The following is a 17,802-nucleotide window of genomic DNA, read 5'->3' as shown; positions in this document are numbered from 1 at the left end:
AGGTTGGACACCCCTCCGTAATAGTACACATTGTGGTATGTTTTCAGGCTAAAAACCACAAAGACAGAAATACCCCATTCTGGTTATTTTCCAAAGTGTCAACTCCCCTCTAGAATAAGCCTGTTTCACTTTTCAGGGCCTCCGAATAGTTTTTGTTTGTAGTTTTATTTGTATTTTTCTCAGAGTTTATCATTCTTACTTTGAGAGAGTCAACCTTGGAGGAACTTGCTTGTCCATACCAGAGGCAGAGTTCCTGTATTTATTTTCAAACATACTTTATAAACCATTAATCTTGTAAAAGGTCATCATATATTTTAGGAGATTTCAAATTTTAGTCTTTTATACCAAATCAACCTTTTAACAAACTTTGTTGTTTTTCTAATTCTAGACTTCTAGTTCTTTACTAGATAATGTTCCTGAGAAAGACCTGAGACCAAAAAGAGACACAGATATGACTTCTGAAAGTGACTATGTAAACAGAAAAGAATGTAATAGAAAAATTCCTAGGAGATCAAAAATCCCATATTATTCCAAAACAATTCAGACTATTAAGCACCACAATAAAAACAACAACCCATTTATAAGGTATGTGTTTCAGTTAAATTGAAATAAAGTGCACAGAAGTTAATAACTGCTAGCTTCTTCCTTATTCTCTGGTTGATATTTTTTACTCTACTAATGTCAAATGTATGACTTTTCAGCCTTGCCAGTTCAGATTTGGTCAGTACATTCTTATAAATTTATACAGGAAGATCCCTGTATCTGTCCTTACTTCTGTTGTAAAAAAACATAAACATTGACCGTTTCTATGGGTTATTGTCTGTGTTTTATTCTTTACAGTTATAATCGTAAAATGAAACAGCCTTTCTTTAAAGAATTGTATGTAAGATCATCTCTAGCAAACTGTAACAGATTAGAGGAAGCTGAAGAGCAGAAGACAGAATTAATTAAAGTTGAAAACAGCAGCTCTGAAGACAACACCTACCGGGTAGGATTCAAGAGATACATGAGAAATGAATGTGAATAATTTCTTTTAAAAGATTTTATTTTCTTATTTTAGAGGGAGGGGAAGGTAGAGAGAAAGAGAGGAAGAAAAATATCGATGCGTGAGAGAAACATCAATTGTTTGCCTCTTGCAAGAGCCCAACTGGGGACCAGGCCCGCAACCCAGGCATGTGCCCTGGCCAGGAATCAAACTGGCAACCTTTGGCTTTGCAGACAACACTCAACCCACTGATACCAGCCAGGGCAAATGTGAATAGCTTTAAATACAGCCAGTCCCAGAAAAATAATGCATGTTTTTATGAGCACAAAAGATTGTGTATATTTTTATTGGAGTGATGAAAATTATTTTTTTCTTTCTGGTTACTAGATTTTGTCTGATATTATTACTTTTATAATTTTTAAAGGAATGGAAATTATGTGTTTATTTAAAATCAGATTTTAGTGAAATCATGTGTTAAATAGTTGTGGGGGAAGAAACTTGTTTAAATTTTCAAATTCTTATTTCTTAAGCGGTGGTTCCTAACTTTTGGGCCTCAGACATTTTAAAATATCTATGGAAATCTGTTGGTCTTCTCAGAGAAGTCTACATTTATTCACACTCACAAAATGTGTGTAAAGTCAGGGACTCCCCCAAAACCCAGTTTTGAACTCATGGATTCCAGATTAAGCGGCATTTAAGAATTTAAAAATTCTTCAGTATTTGCCTTAATCATTCTCAAGTGTTAAGAATTTTTAGTACACATTGATTTCTCTGTAATTTTATTAACTTGCCCTAATTTTACTTATGAAGTACTGGTCTTGATTAAAATGTGCACTCCTCTTCCAATACCATAATTGCTTTTTAAACTGTTTCTCACCTTTCATGCTGTGGGCTTCCTCCCTTTATTCTCAAATATAGAGGCTTTAATATTGAGAAAAACAACAGTAACTGTCATTATGATAGTAAGGCAGCTAACACTTCCTGAGTGATCTTTCAGTGCTGGACACTGTTCTGTATGCTTCACTTACCCTAGTTTAATTCTCTCACAGCATTCTGAATGAGATGCTGTTATTCCCATATTATAAATGAGAAAGTTGGGCAATGAGAGAATGGGTAACTTTTCAAAGTTCACATAACACTACTATTTTCTTTCAGATACTCCTTGAACAACTAGACCAGGAGAGAGAGAAGAGATGGAAAGCCGAACAAGCCGAAAAGAAACTTATGGATTATATTGATGAACTACATAAACATGCAAATGAAAAGAAAGACATCAATAGCCTAGCTCTACTCACCACAGATAGGTAAGGGGAAAGTATGACTGGAGCTAGCTCATCACCCAAACAGCACTGAACTCGCAGTTGGAACACCTTTGTTTAGACCAGCTGAAGTGAGACCAGTGTATGTAGTTTCAGTTCAATTTGAACTAATTGTATTTAAAGATTTAGTACTTCATTAGCTTGTTGCATAAACAAAGAATGCTGGCCATATTTATTTGGGCCCTCCAGCTGGAGGTGTCAGATTAGTAAGTTTTCCAAGTGAAAACCAGCAAGAGTTCCTTGAAGGAACGGGCTGTACCTTATTAATGCTGCCAGCTATTTTTTTTTTTTTTTTTTTTCCCTAATTCTCACCCAAGGATATGTTGATTGATTTTTAGAGAGAAAGGCGGGCGGGGGGCGGGTGAAGAGAAACATCAATTGGCTGCTTTCCTTATGTGCTCTGACTGAGGATCGAACCTGCAACCCAGGTATGTACCCTGGTCGGGGATTGAACGTGCAACGTTTTGGTGTATGGTGCATTGCTCCAACCAGCTGAGCCATCTGGTCAGGGCTCATGCCGTTGAATTTTAAGCCCACATCTAGCACAGTGCCTGAAACAAGTGTTCAGTAAAGTTTTGCTATTGAATAAAGTTCACATAAGATTAAGTTTCATTAATTCAGGTAGAATGCTTTTCCTTTTGACACAATTTAGTTTCAGGGATGGAAAAGAGACATATTATTCTGTTTTTCAGCCTTTTTTTTTTTTTTAATTTGATGAGTTACAAAAGTACTTCAAATATTCCTCTCTACTGTGACCTTTGATGTTGACTACAATTTTTGTTCATTTTTGTGTATAATATACACATCTGATTTGTGCTTTAGGTTAAAGGAAATTATTTTTAAAGAAAGAAATTCCAAAGTGCAACTCGAAATTATGGTTCACAGACTTCAAAATGAAATTAAAAAACTAACTATTGAATTAATTAAAGCGAGAGATCAGCAAGAAGATCACATCAGGCACTTGAGAGCCCTGGAGAGAGCATTAGAAAAGATGGAGAGGCAGAAAGGACAGCAGCAAGCAGCCCAGGTATCTCTCTGTTCTGTCTGTTAGCCACTGAGTTAACACCCAGTCCTAGCTCTGTACTGAAACAACTCTGGTTATTCAGTAGACTCAGAGATGTTAGAATGTGCAAAAATTAAGTGTTATGGCAATTCAGTCTGTGAAGTTATTTCTGAATTAAGGCTCCTAGAACTCACAAGGCAACCAGAAAACTTGGTGGACATATGGCAAGTTGTTGGGCTTGTGTTCCAAGAGCCAGGATTTAAAGTCTCTTTGGGGCGCCTGAAGGTATTTCTTTCATATTTTTATTGAATTTATTGGGATGACATTGGTTAATAAAATTGTATGTTTCAGGTGTGCAATTCTATAATATATCAACTGCATTTTGTACTGTGTGTTCACCACCCAAAATCAAGCCTCCTCCCCTCATTATTCTCTTTTTCCCCCCTTTCCCTCTGGTAATTACCATACTGTTGTCTGTGTCTGTGAGGTTTTTGTTTGTTTGTTTTGTTTGTATTTTTTTTTATTTTTTGTTTAATTCCTTCCAACTTTTTAACCCAGCCCATCAGCCCCCGTCTCCTCTGACAGCTGTCAGTCTGTTCTCTGTATCTGTGGGCCTGTTTCTGTTTTGTTCAGAAGGTATTTCACTCACACTTTCTAAGTAAGAATTTTGATTAAGATCTATAGGCAACGAGAGTGTGTTGGATGCTTCGGAGGCTATACCTCATGTGACGACAGCATCATTCTTCTATGACATTTTGAAAATCAACTTGGGCAATAGGTTCTGTTATTTAAAAGGTACTTTTCTCTGGGAAATGGGCATTAAAGTAGAAGCAGGGAGAATCTGAAGGCTATTATTGTGTGTCTTTTCCTCAGATGCGACTTGTTGAAGAGGTGGAGCTCAAAGCTGCAGCTGCTGACCGAGAAATAAACTTACTGCGAACTTCCCTTCATCAAGAAAAGGAGCAGGTGCAGCAGCTTCATGAGCTTCTTGAACTGAAAGAACAAGAGCACAGGTAAATGAAAATGAACCAGGAAATGTTGCCATTCAAGCACAGGAAAGAAGCCACTTGATTCTTCCCCCCTCCCCACTCCACAAACACTAGCTGGGGACTGAGCAGTGGAGAGGCTTTTGGTAGAGCTCCTGGAAGGGATGTGCTTGTGCGACCATCTAAGTTGGTTTCTAATGCAGAGCTGGCAGCTTACAGACACACAGGTGACTTACTGAGGTGTGGGCTGCAGCAGGGAAGCTGTGTTTGCATTTCTGCAAACCCAACAGAAAACTGTTTTAATGGATCTCGAGGTCACTGCATATTGAGTTATTCAGTATTCTTTGTTCGTGTGAAGCAGGTGTTAACAGACTTTTCTTGTGAAGGACCAGATAGAAAGTATTTCAGGCTTTGCAGGCCACATCTAACTGCCTTTACTGTAGAAATGTAAGCCAGCCAGTCTGGCTGTGTGCCAATAAAAGTTTGTTTCCGGAAAAGGGCACAGGCCAGCTGGATCCATGGGGCTGCAGTATACCTGTCATGCACTCAGTCTGCAGTGATGGAGATGCTTTCAGCTGCTTATTTCCTAATACCCTCAGCTAATTCTGTGATTTCACGTATAAGTTAAATGTAGATGCTCTGGGGAAAATTGACACCCTATGTATGGGCAGGACAGCTATAAAAGATTGAGGGAAATAATTAACAAATCTAAAATTTTGTAATTAGCTTGTTTTACAGATATTTTTTTACTTGTTCTAATATAAAGAAACCAAAACCAGAAATAATGGATTTTGTATTATGGGCTTGATTTAATCAGGAAAAATAGTAGAGAACTCTAAGGAATGAGCTCACATATAGAGAAAAAACTGACCTTACGTTAAAAGATTGGTGAATAATTTCAGTTTAACAGATTTTTTCTCCTGTTAACCAACCACGAGTACCAGTCAGGCTATGTTTATTGTATATCAAAGACTCAGCCAGAACAGGAGGTACAAGGATGTAGAGGTTCTGAAGAACCCTAGAGCTGTAACCATACAGGGACCCTGAACTATCTCCATGAACCTAGAAATGGGACACTACTCTGATCCCCATCCCCACTGAACAATCAAGTAAATCTCATACTCCTTCTCTGTCCTATCCCAGTTTCTGTGTTTGAAAGTGAAGAGCTCACCTTAAATAAATATTAGGGAATATAGGCTATTTAATGACTATTTAAAGACCTTTAAAAGTTTTCTTTCCAAGTGAACAGCATCCTGTGATTTTTATTTGTTTTTCATTCTAGGAAAGAACTTGAAACAAGGGAGTTTTTTAGTGATGCTGAGTTTCAGGAAGCCTTAGCTAAGGAAGTAGCTAAAGAAGAGACAAAGCATGAGCAAGAGATAAAAGAATACCAAGAAAAAATCGACTCATTAAATCAGCAGTACCTGGATTTAGAGAATGAATTTCGTATAGCTTTAACTGTCGAAGCCAGAAGATTTAAAGATGTAAGAATTGGCATTTAGGTTTTTGTTGAAAACAGAACCAGCAACATATGGTTTGATGAGAGAACCACACTTTTTAGAGTTCTAGCTTCTAGCTCTGTTGACATGTTGGCTATCTGATCTTAAGCAGATCACTTAAATTCTTAGAGCCTTAGTTGTTTTGCTGAAATAATACCTGCTTGTCAGTGCTGTTGTCAAAGCCAATGAAGTTGTTAAATGATCAGGTACAGAGAGGATTGGGAAACCTGAATCTGTTGTTTCTGTAGGGCAGGGATTGGCATAATAAATCCCGGCTGTGGCCACTGTCTGTCAAGTTTTACTAGAATACAGCCGTGCTATTGTGTACTTTCAACACAGACCACGTGGCCTAGCCTGCAAAGCCAGTTATCTGTGAGTTCTTGTGCTAAACCTCTGTGATTCTAAACATGAAAGAAGTAAGCTGTTTCCAGAAACAAATATTTTCTAAATATTTGGAGAACTGATATTTATGATGCAATTTTAAAATATAGGTTAAAGATGGTTTTGAAAGTGTTGCAACTGAGTTAGCAAAGAGCAAACATGCTCTAGTTTGGGCTCAGCGGAAAGAAAACGAGTCTTCCTCTTTAATTAAAGATCTGACATGTATGGTGAAGGAGCAAAAGACAAAACTGGCAGAAGTTTCCAAATTAAAACAGGAAACAGCAGCAAATTTGCAGGTAAGACATTGTAACATTTTCTTTTCAATTCGTTTCATCATTTTCTCAAGGGCCTGTAGTAATTTTTAGGAAGTGCACAATTTTAACATACTAATTATGTATTTGATGCCTATGAGAAAAATAATAAAACTAGGAGAGTAATGTGATTTCAGAACATATTGTTTATGCTAAAATAGTATTTAAATAAAGTAAGTCAATTAATTTTAAGAAACATACTAAGTAACTAGGTGCCAGTTGCACAGTGATAGAGCAAAAATTCTGATGACAATGCTCAAATAATTGGAGTTTGGGAAATATAACGTGAGTCACTGGTACTACTTTTGTGTAATGGTAGTTTTTTAGATATACCTACTGTAATAATTTTTAAATTAATTTCTGTTGTTGCCATTTTAAACTTCAGGGATATTTTGCCCAAGAGAACTTCCTCCCTGTAAGTGACCTTTAGACTGCTGATGTAAATACGAAGAAATTTTGAGTATTACAGGTGTAGTTCCTCTCTTAAGGTATTAGAATAAAATTCAGAGTGTTTGAAGGAGTAGCCTGTTAGAATTTGACTTTTTTTTTCCTGACCTACATTTATCTTCAGTTAATAAAACTAAAACTTTTTCCGATGTACAGTTGAGGGACATTTACTTGGTATTTGCTTAATTAACACTTTTTCTTATAAAATTCAAAAAGTAGAAAATAAAAAATTAAATATAATAATTACTTTGCATTTTTTTCAATTTTTTGGGGAGTATACAGAATCAAATCAACACCCTTGAAATCTTGATTGAAGATGACAAGCAGAAGAGTATCCAAATTGAGCTTCTCAAGCATGAAAAGGTCCAGCTTATTTCAGAGCTAGCAGCCAAGGAATCACTAATTTACGGTTTAAGGACAGAAAGAAAAGTGTGGGGACATGAGCTGGCACAACAAGGTAAAATTCTCAAATTTTAAAAGGGAAAATAGCCCATTTTTCTAAATGAATAAATCTGTATATTAGAGAGAAAAGGAAGGACTTCCCTGCCCCTACAACCAGGAGCGATGGCCACGCTCTCCATGTTCCTCTTGGAAACAGGAAATAGGTTATTGTACCAATTATGAGTTATCACTCTGATCCTTTTGTTGTTGCTTTTCTTCCCAGTATAACTGTGTTACTCTTCTGGACAACGTATACCTTTAGAGTGCTACAGCTGAATAAGTTTTTGAAAGTACTTATTTCTTATTCAATGATTTTGCATTATTTGTACAGATACAGCAGCATTCAGATTTTTTCTAAAAAAGTTAGCAACAGTTATCTTGTTATACATGGAAAAAAGTAAAATGATCTATCGATGAACACCACTGTCTGCTTAGGTAAACTGACACTCAGGCCATTTTCTTTCCAATCACTGCACAGCAAGAGATGGCCTGTTTTAGGGCATTCACAGACACTTCACAGATACTGGTTTCAGTGGAGCATGGTTCATCTGTCATTCCACATAGGATTATTTCACATGATTTTGGTTGGTTGTGTGCCATAATATGACCAATTAAATATGATAGTACCTGCCTGAGTTAGTTGTTCTCAGTTTGTGGTTTTAGGTTTTCAAATAGCCACAGGGGTTTGAAAGGCCTTTTTGTTCTCTGGCCCTTTCCTCTTCCTACTGTGCTAATAACATCTATCTTCTTTCTTTAATTAGTTTTTTGTTTTACTTTATTATACATTGTTAAAACATATATGTTTACAAAATACAAATCCTCCATGGTCTTCTAAAGTTTGTTACTGGTGATGTTTGTTTCTCAGGATCCTGTCTAGCCCAGGACCGTGGGAAACTAGAGGCACAGATTGAAAGTTTATGTAGAGAAAATGAATCTCTGCGGAAGGCAAGTGAGCGTGACAATGACACATTAAGAATTAAGTGCAAAATCATAGAAGACCAAACTGAGACTATCAGAAAATTAAAAGTTGTAAGTTTGATGTTTTATTTTGGGAGGAGGGCATATGGCAGGTTTAAAAATACGTGGATCAGAGTATCCAATAAATGCTTGTTTCTATGAATCCCAACTGTTAAGAAATTTAGGACAGATTATCATGTGTTTCCTTTTGCAATGTTTGCCCCTTTGCTTTTAAAAGTGGTACATGATACTCATTTATTAACTTGCATTTACTTTCACTTCAAAATTTTACGGAGAATGTTCTTATGGCCCTTTGAAATAACTGGAAATAGTGTCAATGAAAGGTTAGGAATCATAAGAAAATGAATGTTTTATATGTTTAAAATATTCTTTTAAAGCATTGTTTAATATCTTTCAATATTGCTAACTCACTTCTCAAAGTGATGACAAACCTCCTATCCTTAAAGGCATATGAATAGATTACAAGTTTCTTCTTTGTTCCTGAAGACACCATGTGTACACTTTTCTTCAGCTGGACCTATCTTGAAAGAATACTTACAAAGATCACTTGTTTCAAAGTATCTTATATAAAAATTCTCTGGAGAGATTTTCTGAAAATTATCTTGAGCATTAAATCACATTTGAATTTCAAAATTTTCTTTTAGAGGCTATCTCTTAAGTATAAAAATAACTGAAAAGGGGTTTTGTAAAGGAACTCCTTAATGGGGTTATCACCCATAAAATTAGAAACTCGTTCTTTAGACAAATTGTAACTACCTAAGATATGATTTTTTTTTCCCTTAGTCATTTTTAAGAAACTCCTTAGAATTTAATTTCATCAAGTACAGAAAATAAAGAAACCTATTTATTCCCATATTGCTTTATTCATAGCTAAATGTAGGTATGAATGCCTGAACTATCCTGAACAATTATATTGGTACTTCCTCAATTGAAAATTTGGTCTTAGTATACTCAGTATTTCAAATATACTGGTCATATGTGCCAGGCTGCATTGAAAATTATTAAAATTTTTTAGCAGTTAGCCTTTTTTCTTGTTTTAAAAATCTAACCAAGCTTATTTTCTTTTAAATTAAGGTAATATATGAAACAGAAAGACTGGTGATTGTATTTAAGTTTCACAAGGCAAAACAGACAATACATTTGGTACAGTGCATTGTGTTTGACTAACCACACAGTAAGACTGATGCTTTCTCAATCTGAGCAGAGTTTTAGAAGGAAATGACTTAATGACATAGTGGAGCCAAAAAACAGATAGATTTTAGTTTTAGGTTTTTAGCAAAATATATAAAACATTTGTAGATTTTTTACCTTTATTTTTTTCCCCACAATTTAATACATTTAAAGAACATTCTATCAGCCTCTAAGATATGAGCATTAATGGTACTTTCCAAATAATCATGTAACATATAGAGACAGCCAGGCATAATTTCTTTTAGCAGTAAAGTCAACATAACTAATAACTTAAGGGGATAATGACCTAATCGACAAAATTTGGAGTTTGATGTATTCAACTAAGCTAATTCTATAATTAGCTTCTGATTATGGGAGTCAGAAACAGAAATTTTTGAAATTCCATTTCCTCTCCATGTATTATTTTGGTACTTTTTAGTATAAATGGATCACAAGACTCTGATGCTGCAATGTTATTGTTATTATTAATAGGGTTATTTTATAAGAATCTTTTATGACTTTCATGGTGTCTTGATAACATGTATCAAGACTGCCCACTCCTAAGTAGTTCAGGGAGTTGTGGGAGAAAATAAACAATTCAAGACTTATGCAAATGTTGGTCAAGACTACCTGACTACCTTTGCTTAGAATTTTTAGCTCTGTAACACTCTGAGGAACTGAACCACATTCTGTGTGAGATTTAAGAATCTGTACTTAAATTAGACTTGTCCAGCATTTGTTTGCCTCCATCTTCCCAAGAGGAACAAAAAGCAAAGGTAAGTTGGGCAGAGGAGAATCAGGACAAAAGTAAGATCCACTTCCATCTTCTCACCTGCAGCCCAATGCTCGTGTGCAGCAGGCTGCCCCAGAGGCCCAGACAACCCACTACAGCAGACCAAGTTCATTGGGATAAACAGCCTACATGAGACCTAGAGTCTACAAACAGTGCACAGAGCCTTAGGTAGTTTGATCCTTCTGCGTGTTGACTCACAGTACAGCAGACATAATATTAGAGGATGTTTTGGGAGATGTAAAACCTGTTTGCATGTGACATTTTAGTAATGATGAAATCATTATTTTAAAGTATTTGCACAGTAGAAATAGTGTGATTTGTGCCATTGCATCCAGTGAACAATTAGCCTTTGCTGTATGGCTGTCAGCCACCTGGGGTTCTTTCTGTCATAAGAACACAGATTCTTTCAAATGTAGAATCATGTTAATTGAAATTTTCATTCTGCTACTTTCTCTTTTCCTTCTATTCTGTGTGAATAATAATTACTAACTTCCTGAAATGAAAAGTGTGAATAGGACAAAAATTTTCTTTGTTAATAGCACTTAAAGTAGTAGTGATGTTTCTTATTGACTGTGATAAACAATATTCTGTAAATCTTTTCTAAAATACTCATTGAACATTCAATTTATTTCTAACTTGTAGTTTTTATAATAATTTTAAACCATGTCTACTTAATTAGGAAATGAGACATCTGGGATTAATAAAGTACTGATTATTTTCTTGAAGTGTTTACAGGAAAGAGAGGAACAAGTCAAAATATTACAAGAAAAGATCACTGAAATACAGAAATGTACTCAAGAACAACTTGATGAAAAATCTTCACAACTAGATGACATAATTGAGAAACTAGAAAGACACAATGAAAGAAAAGAAAAACTAAAACAGCAGTTGCAAATAAAGGAATTAGAACTTGAAGAAATTAGAAAAGCTTACAGGTATTCTATGGTATTTGCCATTGAGAAATAAAATGTGGCTTAATAATTTTGTATAACCGATTTTATCTCTTAACGTTATCTCTTCTCATACAGTACACTTAATCAAAAGTGGCATGATAAAGGGGAACTTCTCTGTAATCTGGAAATGCAAGTAAAAGAAGTGAAAGAGAAATTTGAAAACAAGGAAAGGAAACTCAAAGCAGAGAGGGACAAAAGTATTGAACTGCAAAAGTAAGCATTAAGTCCTCAAGTGCCAGGGCCCTCTGTAAACAGAAACACTGAATTGGGATGAGTGAGATGCATAGAAAGAAAGAGGGAAGGGGAGGAAGCTAAAAACATGTTGGAGGCAGTTATTTGGCGAATACTTCCTTTCCTTTCTATCATTCCATCTATTAAGGGAAAAAGGGAAAGGAATAGTTCCCCCATTCTGCCATTGTGTTGATGTGAGCTTTAAGGCGGGGGGGGGGGGTGTGTGTGTGTGTGTGTGTGTGTGTGTGAGAGAGAGAGAGAGAGAGAATATAGGGCTTGACACATAGTAATTACTGTATGACTATTGTTTTTATTATTGTGCTTGCTGTTTCCATACTGGGTGATTGAAAGCAGCCAGTGGCCAGTGGTATTTGAAAGCAGCCAGTGGCCAGTGGTATTTATGGCCATTGCCTAGACTTCAGAAGAGTAAGTTGCCTGACCTTTGGGGCACTGAGTTAGAGAAGCAAGAGCTGATTTCAAAGGGGGAAAAAACATGTTCCTGGGTGTTGGTTGTGTGGATTTCCTAAATGCTCTAGAGGAAATGCAAGTTTTACCTTCTAAGATCTATAGCTAGACCTGTTAAAGTAATTTATAAAGTTGACTGCCTTGGAAATAGGTAGTGCGGTTTCACAGTCAGTCTCATGTTGAGATACAGAGTGGTATAGACAGCAGGGCACATAGACTCCCATAGCAGGAGTTCCCATTCCAGCATATCTCATGGGACCTGGAGTTGGATTCTTCATATTTTAACTCCATGAAATTGATAGTGTTAGTCCTCTCCAGAAAGGTTTGATTGACAGTAGTTACTCATTTGCCTGTTAACACACCCTGTTGTGCTTTGTTTTTAACCAACTGTTCCAGAGTCCTCAGCTTGGGACCTGTTCAACTTTCTCTCCTGCCCATCACACCTTTGCAATTGTCAGTCCTTTAGATCCTGTAAGAAAGAATCATTGCTATAAATAACAATTCCAAAACTTAATAAAAATCATAAAGCCTGACAAGTTTTAGAATCCCTTATATTCCATTGTTAAATGTGTCACTCATTCATGGCAAAACATTAGACCTGATTTTCTGTGTTAATGCCTTTATGACTAAGATCGGTATCCATGATTTTTTTAAGGATTTTATTTATTTATTTTTAGACAGAGGGGAAGGGAGGGAGAAAGAGAGGGAAACATCAGTGTGTGGTTGCCTCTCACATATCTCCCACCAGGGACCCGGCCCACAACCCAGGCATGTGTCCTGACTGGAAATCATCTGGTGGCCTTTTTTTGGTTCATAGGCCAGCATTCAATCCACTGAGCCACACCAGCCAGGGCAGTATATAAGAGTTTTAATTCAATAGAATTTTAATAAAATAAGTGAGTTACTGTTAATAAAAATAGATTTTTATTTGTATAGCTTTTTAATGTATAAATTGATATTTTTTTCTTATCTTTTATTTTTAACCCAGCAGTGAGGTTGACAGAACAGGCAGGATTATTCTATTTTATATTGAAAAACCTCAGTGTAGAGTTTAACTTGCCCTCAGTCACCTGGTTACTGTGTTGTAACTGGGAATACAAGAGACTAATGTTCAGTCTGCCATTTCTATGGCTGATGCCAAAACTAGGAAATGTTTTCATTATGAATCTTTTTAAATAAAATCATTCATATTTAATATAAAGGAATTGGTGTTTTGCCTATAAGAAACTTTTAGCACTAAAGTTTTGTGAATACTACTTAATGTGTTTATTAACCTTGGGTTTTATCTGATAAGCATTAGCACAGGAAAGCCAGACATACCTGTTTATAAATGTAAACCTGTCTGTGGTATACACTTCTCAAATTATTAGCACACTGCAAATACATGGAGGAAAAAGAACTAATGGTAGATATCTGTGAAGGTGCTCATAAACAATTTCCTTAGATTCAATAAGTGATAACTAGATTACTCAAACTTTTGGAGGGTGAAATGTAACAGATATGCAAAGGTTACTCTACCCTATCCTGCTACTAACTGATTCTGCTGGATGGTGAACTGCTTATATCTCTCTGAAGTTACCTGAAATAGATAGCCCTTTGCTATTTAATGGAGTTACACATCTATTAAAATATGCACATTGCCTTGATGGGGTGGCTTTATTGGTTGGAGCATCTCTCTGCACCACCCAATCAAGGAACATTCCTGGGTTGTGGGTTTGGTCCCCGGTCTGGGATGCAGCTGATCGATGTTTCTCTCTCTCCCTTCCTCTCTCTCTAAAATCAGTAAATGTATCCTCGGGTGAATACTTGAGAAAAAAAAGAATATACAAGCTGCCCTCTCAGAAGAAAAAGAAATCCTAACTTTTATACACAGAGATGCTTGGGTTTTGTTTTCTGTTTTTAAGGGATGCTATGGAGAAGCTTCATAGTATGGATGATGCCTTTAAAAAACAAGTTGAAGCAATTGTTGAAGCTCATCAAGCTGAAATTATACAATTGGAAAATGAAAAGCAGAAATATATTGATTCTGCAAATTTAAAGGTACTGTAAGTGAAATGCACTTGGATTATCAGTATCAAATTGTTACAGCTAAATAAATTGAGAATTATAAAGAAAAAAGGCAGCATGATTTAATAACCAAATAGATTTGAAGAATGTTGCCAAACTATCATGAAGCCAGGCCAAAGTATTGTAATACTTAGATTGGTTATAGAATATAATTCTAATGAAACCAAAATTGAAAATTTGATTCTGGCATGTACCTGCTCCGTGATCTCTCAATAAAGTCCACCATCTCCCTGACCAGTCTCAGAGCAAAGCCTGTTTGCTTACACATAAGCAGGGTGAGAATTGAACATATTAAATACAATCCATCACTACTCTGGAAAAGTTCTCAAGAAGTATTTTATTAATAATTAGGGTTCGGGACTATCAAGTTTATCTTATTAATATCATTGACAAAGGAGCTTTTAATAATACACATGCTTGAGCTTCCCCCTGAGATTTTCATTCACTGAGTCTGGGGTCAGATCGAGGTATTTTTAAAACTCATCAGGTAATTCAGATGTGACCCCTCTTTTGAGATCACTAGCTGAGTGGACAGTTGTGAAATTTTATTTTTCCCTGATTTTGAAGTAATAAGAAACAGATACAATAGTCCCCTTCCCCCAAATGCACCTTTTTTTTCCTGAGGTTTTGGTTACCCACGGTCAATTGTGGTTTGAATAGTAGGTGGAAAATTCCAGAAATAATTCATAAGTTTTAAACTGAGCATCATTCTGAATAGCATGATGAAATCTGTCCCACCCTGGATGTGAATCATCGTTTTGTCCAGCATCTCCATGCTGTATGTACTCCCTTCCCATTGGCATTAGTAGCGACCTTGGTGATCAGATCAACTGTCATGGTATCGCAGTGCTTGTGTTCAAGTAACATTTATTTTACTTAATAATGGCCCCAAAGTTCAAGAGCTGTGATGCTGGCAACTCCAACACGCCAAAGAGAAGCCGTAAAGAGCTTCCTTTAAGTGGAAAGGTGAACATTCTGGACTTTATAAGGAAAGAAAAAATCATATGCTGAGGTTGCTAAAATCTACATTAAGAATGAATCTCTTATCATGAAGATCTGAAGAAGGAAAAAGAAACTTGTGCTAGTTTTGCCGTTGTACCTCAGACTGCAAATGTTACGGCCACAGAGTGATGAGTGCTTAGCTAAGATGAAAAAGGCATTAAATTTGTGGGTGGAAGACACGAACAGAAAATATGTTCCTATTGATGGCAACATGTTGCTCAGAAAGCACTGAGCCTTTGTGAGGACTTCAGCAAGGGAGCCCCTGAAATGAGTGACACCAGGCCATTTACTGCAAGTGAGGGATGGTCACAGATTCAGGAATAGGTTTGGCATTTTATCACCTCACATCATCTCAAGAATAAGAAGGGTGAGTACAGAATAGTAAGATGTTTTGAGAGAGATCGCATCACATAACTTTTATGATAGTATTTTGCTCTGATTATGTTATTGTTAATCTCTTGCTGTGTTTAAAAATCTATTTTTTAAATTAAGCTTTTATCATAGGTATATATGTGTAAGAAGAAATGTAGCATATATGGGGTTTGGTACTATCCGTGGTTTTAGGCAGCCACTGGGAGGTCTTGGAACATATCCCCTTGGATAAGTGGGATGACTATCTTCTGTAAGACTGGAGACTCAGAAAAAAGCAGCTGGAAAAGAGTCAAACAACAGAAGGGGAAAGGGATACTCTGTATCATTATGATCAAGGTGGTTTGATTAGTGGACATTGATTACCCTCAGGAGTCTGAAGAGAGATGGATGAGGGCTTTGAAAATAATCACAATTAATAAGAAAATATACTTTGTTCAAAATTCTTTATCTCCTGTCAAGTCAACAGATGATTCACGTTTTATTTAAAATCTGAGGAGTTTGGCAAGGGTTTATGAGGTACTAAGTAAAGTATAAGCTTAGGCCCTTGGCTGAAGGGAAAACGCTGAGTTCCGAATTGGACCCCTCCTGCTGATGCAGTGTAACATTAAGGAGATGTCTGTTCATGAGTTAAGAGTAATGGCACCAGGGCTTACATGTGATAGTCAAGAAAAAGAAATAGGAGAAGTTTTAGCTTTCTGAGGGAGAAAGAATAGTAAATCTGTACTAGAGATTAGGAAAAGGGATGGACATTGTGATAATTCTGCTGGAAAAGCTGTATTTATCATAGAAGAGAATTTCAAGCAGAAATTTATAGTATCAATTACAGAAAATTCTCAGGAAGTGTAGGTTAGGAATAAATGATAAAATGACCTCTCAGATAGATGGCAATTTATAAGCACCAACAGCAACTGTAGAAATGCAGTAGGAACTTGACTATAGTATTCGGGAGGGGAGGTTATGTCAGGTTTGAAAGTCCTTCAGGGTCTCATGTTTAAGGTGAATTCATGTCTCAGCCCTCGTGGCATCACAGGACAGTGCAAAGATTAAGCCAGAAGACTCTTTCTGTCCAGACATGCTACTGAGAAGCTGCACAACCTTCAACAGATTTTTTAAACTCTAAAATAGGGTTTAAATCATTTACCATGTGTTCATCACCAGAATCTATGAGAAATAGGTAACATACATGTATGTACTTTGTATACAACATAAACATCATACTCCCAATTAGTATTTGAACAAGTTACCTTTTACTCACCTCTTTGCTTTAAATAAATGTCTCAAATTGCAAAATGCATAAGAATCAATTTTTGACTTTTTTCTTTCAGAATGCATTTTAAAATCTATTTAAGAAATTTAAATGTAAAATTTATATTTGATTTAGGTTCATCAGGTTGAAGAAGAAATGCGTGAACTTCTGCAAGAAAACTGCAAGAACAAAAAAGCAATGGAAGCAAAAATTAAGCAACTGGCTTTTGCGCTAAATGAAATTCAACAAGATTTGTAATGATTCTGAGAATGAATTTAATTGAAATGGACCAGCAGACCTATTGTAAAAATGATTAAATATTGTAACAGTAGTAACTGCCACGACTTTGAAATGTCTCTTTCTACACATTTTATTCTGATTATATTTTAAAAGACTTGAAAAAGTATTTAATTGTATATGTAGGTTTTTATAATAAATTGTTGATAAATATGTGTATTAGAAAAACCTATCAAAATAACTAGATTTAAGACACTTTTTTGTTTCTGTGCTATACAATTGTTCAGTAATTACACATTTGTCTATAAATATGTAAATTGAAATTAAGTTAGCTCTTGACTATATTAGGGAAAGTATTTTAATGATTGTTGCCTTATTGTATTAATGAAGAACTAATTATATTCATTGGTTGTCTTTTAGTTGATGTAGCTCCATTCTTTCAAAATGCTCATACAATAGAGCCAAAAAGTACCTGAAATCTGTATGGTCAAAAGATGTGGCACTCTTAAGAAAGCATATATTGCCTTCTCCACATCACTCATAATGACCCCTTTTTTGTAATACATTTGACTTTTTTATTAGATATTACATTTAAGGTTTCATAAACATTGCTCCTCAAGAGGAACAGTACTCTTATACCCTCATTTTCTCATTTTTTTCTTTTAATCACTGTATATATGAAGAGAATTCTTATTTTGTAACTGTAAACAGTTTTCTTTCATTTTCTCTGGCTATTACTATTTTGCTTTTGTCATCTCTTTTCTTCATATGTATATGGAACAAAAACCTAATACTATTCTCACTTTTTGAAACAGAATATGATACCATGTTTTTAACAATTAAATGGAATCAGAAAAAATGTAAGTGCTTCTAAAAGAGAGAAGCACATTTCATTATGGGCAAGCTTCACACTGAC

At 35.7% G+C, this 17,802-nt stretch overlaps 1 protein-coding gene across 1 annotated transcript in view; it reads left to right on the top strand.

The window, feature by feature from the left end:
* Positions 1-17,056, top strand: part of LRRCC1 (leucine rich repeat and coiled-coil centrosomal protein 1) — a 29,439-nt gene extending 12,383 nt beyond the window's left edge. The window contains exons 7-19 of the mRNA XM_054594864.1: positions 389-585; positions 841-988; positions 2,141-2,289; positions 3,127-3,331; positions 4,181-4,320; positions 5,576-5,777; positions 6,284-6,469; positions 7,214-7,388; positions 8,238-8,401; positions 11,040-11,248; positions 11,342-11,479; positions 13,867-14,002; positions 16,785-17,056. Of these exons, the coding sequence (XP_054450839.1) occupies positions 389-585; positions 841-988; positions 2,141-2,289; positions 3,127-3,331; positions 4,181-4,320; positions 5,576-5,777; positions 6,284-6,469; positions 7,214-7,388; positions 8,238-8,401; positions 11,040-11,248; positions 11,342-11,479; positions 13,867-14,002; positions 16,785-16,907 (2,172 nt within the window). The 3' untranslated portion in view covers positions 16,908-17,056. The remainder of the gene's footprint in view (positions 1-388; positions 586-840; positions 989-2,140; positions 2,290-3,126; positions 3,332-4,180; positions 4,321-5,575; positions 5,778-6,283; positions 6,470-7,213; positions 7,389-8,237; positions 8,402-11,039; positions 11,249-11,341; positions 11,480-13,866; positions 14,003-16,784) is intronic.
* Positions 17,057-17,802: the final 746 nt, after the last annotated feature.

Source organism: Pteronotus mesoamericanus, unplaced genomic scaffold (assembly GCF_021234165.1).
Source record: "Pteronotus mesoamericanus isolate MK-2021 breed Mesoamerican mustached bat unplaced genomic scaffold, CSHL_Meso_final scaffold_54, whole genome shotgun sequence".
Lineage (NCBI taxonomy): Eukaryota > Metazoa > Chordata > Mammalia > Chiroptera > Mormoopidae > Pteronotus > Pteronotus mesoamericanus.
This window is presented reverse-complemented; position numbering and strand designations above follow the sequence as displayed.